Source organism: Cupressus sempervirens, chromosome 6 (assembly GCF_028749045.1).
Source record: "Cupressus sempervirens isolate cs-2001-9-10 chromosome 6, ASM2874904v1, whole genome shotgun sequence".
Classification (NCBI taxonomy): domain Eukaryota; kingdom Viridiplantae; phylum Streptophyta; class Pinopsida; order Cupressales; family Cupressaceae; genus Cupressus; species Cupressus sempervirens.
In genome coordinates this window covers 651,551,174-651,556,485 of record NC_143123.1, presented here as the reverse complement: position 1 = coordinate 651,556,485, position 5,312 = coordinate 651,551,174, and the positions used below count along the sequence as shown (strand labels likewise).

The following is a 5,312-nucleotide window of genomic DNA, read 5'->3' as shown; positions in this document are numbered from 1 at the left end:
TTGCAAATTGTGATGGATTGAATCTTCTTCCTCATTCTTAATTTCTATACCTAATGTAAATTTGTGTCTATTTAATGGTAAAAGGTTAAAAATTGTGATGAATTAGAACTTCTAGTTACATATATAATAATAATAATAGTAGTTTTCCACGATCCATTGAAATTGTTTGATGTATTTTTTCCTTAGATTGTGTTAGAATTTTTGCGTTAAGACAAATTAATAATTTTTCTATTTTTGTTGCACCCGCCCACTTGGAAGGAGAAACGAATTGGTGAGGAGGGAAAAAGCGGAGGAGAATGATGGGTAAATAAAAACCTGGAAAAGGAGGTGATGGTTGGTCCCCTACCAGTTGCGTCTTCTTACTCGTGACCCGGACACCTTACTTATTCAAAAGTGGTGTCGCTATTTGTATAAATAGCCCTTACGTACTCACCGTATGTTGTGGGTTTTCACTATTCCGGATGTCAATCCAATAAAATAATAATTAATAATAATAATAATAATAGTCATGTGTGGTGCCCAATGGCTTCGACGGGAGTAAAAGGTGAAATTCCCAGACGAGTTTAAATTTAAAAAAGCAGTGAAAATACTGACAGGCAGCAACCGGTGGGCCGCCCGTCGAGCTGGACTGAGAGGAGACTTCACCGGACAAACCGGCGACCAACGGTTTCCCGGTCTACACGTGCGATCCCCTCGCGCATGGGGCGAGCAAAAGGGAAAGGATCTCCCCTTTTATTCCTTCCAATGCCTGGCTACGCCCATTGTCGCCCTCCATTAATCTTCTTCCTCGCAAAACCCAAAGGCTTTTCAGGATTTCAGTATTCTGTGTAGGTACAAGAGATGAGGATTCGAAAGCGTTCTATTTCTGCGTTATCTAATTTGTCCCGTGAGAAGCCGGAGGTCTCCTGTTCGAGTCGCGAGGAGGAGCGCATGATCAAGGAAAAGGAGTTTCTTCTCCCTCTCGTGAAGGCGGCCATGGATGTGCAGGCCCAGGCCCAGGCCCACGCCCGCTTTGGGGAAAACGACGGCCCTGCAATTGCTCAGATTCACTCACGCCCGTTGCACAAATGGAGGAATGCACTGCTTCGATGCACCACTAGTGCACAAAGCCACGCCCTCCAGGTTAGTTGCCTCTTTTGCCCCCTCCTTTAGTGCAATTCTGCCTAGATCAAAGGAATAAAATCTATGGTACAAAAAGTAAACTTTGCTGTAGAATAATTGATTTGGAGAAAGGAAAAAAATTGCAAACGATAGGCCGTGTTTGAGATGAGATATGGGCGTGAGCCGTATTTGCAGTTTGGGGGAGAAAATAGGGCATCGCAATCATGGATTTGCATGGAACAAGACGGAATTTTGATTGAGGGGTTTTTGCCCCAGTGCACTGCGCCCTCCTTCAATTATGCCTCACGAAATCGATAGCGTCTTGCTATTTTCATGTGCAATAACTGGGTGCATTTGCATTTGCATTCTGCTTCCACAAACCCTCTTTTTCTCCTTCTCTCTACTTACACCAGACATAATTATCGGCACGCTGTGGATATTAATGCGGGGATTAACAGTGGACATGTATGTTGAGGGGGTTTGTTATCTTGTTTTTTTGCGCTATCAGAGATACCAACACTGCTTGCGATTTTGTTTTTCCTCTCTCGTCTATCGCCGCCCAATGTTTTGTTCGATCGTAAACCCTCGTGTGTAATACCTGCGTGGATTCCGAGGGCATTTTAGAACTTTATATTGTTTATTTGCACAGGCGTCTGAGATGGACGAATCTAATTGGATGTGGGATTCAACTCGAAATGGTTTGGGTCTTGTTTTGTGTTGTGCAGGAAAGCGGAGAAGGCGATAAATCGTTTCACAGATGGGATGAGATAATAAGGTACTACTTCTCATGCCCCGCACTATTTGTTTGGTTATTTATCCACGTTTCTTCTCCACTCTGCGGATTATTGTAATCATCACATCATAGGCATGTAATACCTACTTGTGAATTTGTTTGTTGGGCATTAGGAAAACTGGAGGAGATAGATTCAGACTGGTAACAGGCGAAGGTAGTTGATCTAGCTTCATCTTAAGAATCAACCCATACATGCATTACTTGTAATACTACTAGGACTTGGATGGTAAGGAAAATTAAATTCTGTACAATTTGTGTCTGCAAAACTCAGGTGGGTGTGAGAGTAAGGCTTCAGAGGTGGGTGCTGCCGTGAAGAAACAAAGAAGCAAGTCCAACTGCACCCAAAAATGTCACGTCAATGAAGAACGGAAAATTTCCCCTAAGATGAAGGGAAATGAGGAGAAAGCTGATGGAGATAGGTCGAAGAAGGTTGTAGAAGATAGTAAGAATACGCATGCGGGATCTCAGTGCAGGAGGAGGAATGGAAGGGGATGGCGGTGCTCTGAGAGAACTCTTGTTGGGTACCATTTGTGTGAGCATCATCTGGGAAAGGGCAGGTTGAGGAGTATCAACAATAGCTCAGGTAAAGTTGTAGGGAATGGAAAGGGCGCCAAATTCAAAGATTTGAAGCTTATACACGCTGCTGCAGGTTCTGCTTCGGCTTCTCCCCCTGTGTAATATTCAACTTATCCTGTGAATAAGGTGTATGCTAACAAAAACAGTTCTAAGTTGTGTACAAACTACAATGTACATTGTTCAATCTACTTCTCACATGCATGATTTACATATACGCTGCCCGTGATATTTACATGTTTACTGTTCCACGCTGAGCAATTTTCTGTCCAATGTTGGCACAAATGCTTTTTAAAAACACATTTGTAGAGTCTTTGTCACTCAAAAAGAAACGAATTTTTTAAATAAGAATAACTGCAAACTATCTTTCACGGTAACCTATTCTAATAATAATTGCCTGTATATCTATGAATGATTCGTGCCGGAAGAATTTCCGGCTGATTTTTAAAAATATATATATTTGTAGGTGTCATACCAGCGAGGAATTCGTTATTATAATGCACGGCGATGAGCGCGTATGCATGTTTTACAAGAAATGCCACACTTTCATTTCAAACGAAATTCGCATTGTCTGATTATTAGGGTTAAAATTAGCCTTTTATGAAATTAATATGGTTGCTGTTAATAACCATGTGTAGTAATGTATTTTAATGTGAAAAATCAAATATATAAATGAGAAAATTTAGCTATTAAGTATATATATTTTTATATTTTTTTTGAGAGAGTTGTGATTTGTTAAGATATAAATCTTTTGAAATTTATTCAAATTGATTATCTACAATTTCAGTCAATTAGTCACAAATTTAAGTTCAAATCATGCAAAATGTAGATTTCATCTTCTTTGGTGTATGTGATCTTTTTATATTGTCTATCTATTAAGGGGGAAATATTATAATTGTAAGATTGATTGTGCACTTAGGAATATAAGTCTAATATGTGCATAGTATTGATTTGATCCTCTCTCATGTATACGATTTTTTTATATTGTTTATGAATAGAGTGCGAAACTTTTGTATATATAAGATTGGTTGTAAACTCAGAAATCTATATCCAGCTTGTGCAATGTGTAAAGTTGGTCTTCTTGCAAGTATATTTGCAATCTAAATCCAACTTGGACAAAGTGTTGATTTGATTTTCTTCCACATGTATGATATATTTACATTGTCAATTTTAATAAAAGGGGAACTTTTACAACTATGAGATTGATTGTTAACTTACAAATCTAAATCTAACTTCTGCAGAGATTAGATATAATGTTACATGTTTATAATCTCTATATGTGTTTAAATGTTTCCTCTTTTTCCACCTTGAGCACATGTGTATTTATACATCGAAAAATAGGCTAACATTATTCAGAGATTATAAAAAAGGACATGGTTCCCCTCATCAAAGCCCTAGCAAATTAAGTCTATCAATTTGTACAGCTATGCACAAGTATAAACAATCATAAAATATAACTTACAATATTGATGGAGATGCTAATAACGAATGGAAAACACTTTGATGCTCTTCACTGTGATGTAAAGGAGGTGCTCATGGGCTTGTGACTTCATTGAACCAAATTGAAATTGAAATGTTGATAGAGAAGATAATTATCTACTAAGAATTTGAATAGAAAGAGATACTAAAAGAATTTAAAGTTCTTAAATTTATGATAAATAAATAACTGTAAACCCTAATCAAATAATAAAACATACCAAAACTTGAAAAAAAATGTAAAGCGTAAAATAAATTAAAAAATCAAGGGATTCTTTCAATGAAGTTTGAGAGTCTTGGGGGAATAGTTCAATATAGGTCTCAAGATATCTTAATAAGGCACATACATGTATGGTAATGATGCTTTTTTTTTTGAAATGTCTTAAATATGTTTTCATAACATAAATTTATCTTGTATCTACTCTTAAAATTTGTAAACTATAAGATCCTATACTTTATAATTTTTTAAAGGGAAGTCTGCCTCATTCAATCTTCTTATGACAGTTTTGATAAAAATTCCACAATAGATTGCAAATGAAAATAAATAAAATTAAACTACACAAAAAAAGAAAGAAATGATTATAATGGATAAAAAGAGCATTAATGAATAAAATATAGAGGGATATCATATAGAATTTGACTAAAAAATGTCTAGAAAGATGGATATGAAGGATTATAAATAATGAAGCTAGAAGATATTAAAAGGGGAGTATTTAAAAGATGAATAGTAAAATGTGGCACCATGAAATAGGAGTAGAACATGTCTCTAAAGATAGGCTTCTAAATATTGTACTTGAATAACAGTACAAGGTAAGATAAGTAAATCCATGAAAGAGGACTAGAAGAGGGTTATAAAGAATCTACATAACAATCCAATGGATACAAGTTCTAGAATGAATCTGATAAATCTAAAACTCAAAGAAGTAAAAGAAAGATAATTACATGCAAAGATAGAGAATGTGTGATTTACAAATTTAGTATTAATATGGAAGGAAATTGTGTCTATCTATAAGTTTTTGGAATGATTTGAACAAGGTTAGTGGTCTAAACATAGTACATGTAGGTCATTATTGAGTTATCATTATAATTTATCTTAGATTATTTGCAAAGTATGCATGTGCCTCCTCAAAGGGTATTCCTTAAGTGTGAAACACAGTTACTTATGGGAGTGCAATTGAAATTTAACAAAAAAAGGCATACCATTTTGGGGAGAGAAGGATAATGATAATATAAGACACTTTAATTCATTTAGATTTTGCAATATAAGAAATAAGAAAATTATAATTAAAATTGAAAGTTATGCCCATTAGAAAAAAAATAAAAGCAAGATGGATAACATTATATTTTAAAGAATGAATATGGCTTGTAT

The 5,312-nt window shown here is 35.6% G+C and overlaps 1 protein-coding gene across 1 annotated transcript; it reads left to right on the top strand.

Annotated features, from left to right (window-relative positions):
• The first annotated feature begins 707 nt into the window (after positions 1 to 707).
• On the top strand, positions 708 to 2,682 carry LOC149553892 (uncharacterized). The gene is made up of 4 exons (XM_089789239.1): positions 708 to 1,122; positions 1,827 to 1,876; positions 2,008 to 2,048; positions 2,166 to 2,682. Exons 1-4 carry the CDS (start codon positions 841 to 843, stop codon positions 2,570 to 2,572), a joined length of 780 nt encoding a protein of 259 aa, XP_089645365.1. The 5' UTR covers positions 708 to 840; the 3' UTR covers positions 2,573 to 2,682.
• The last annotated feature ends 2,630 nt before the right edge of the window (positions 2,683 to 5,312 follow it).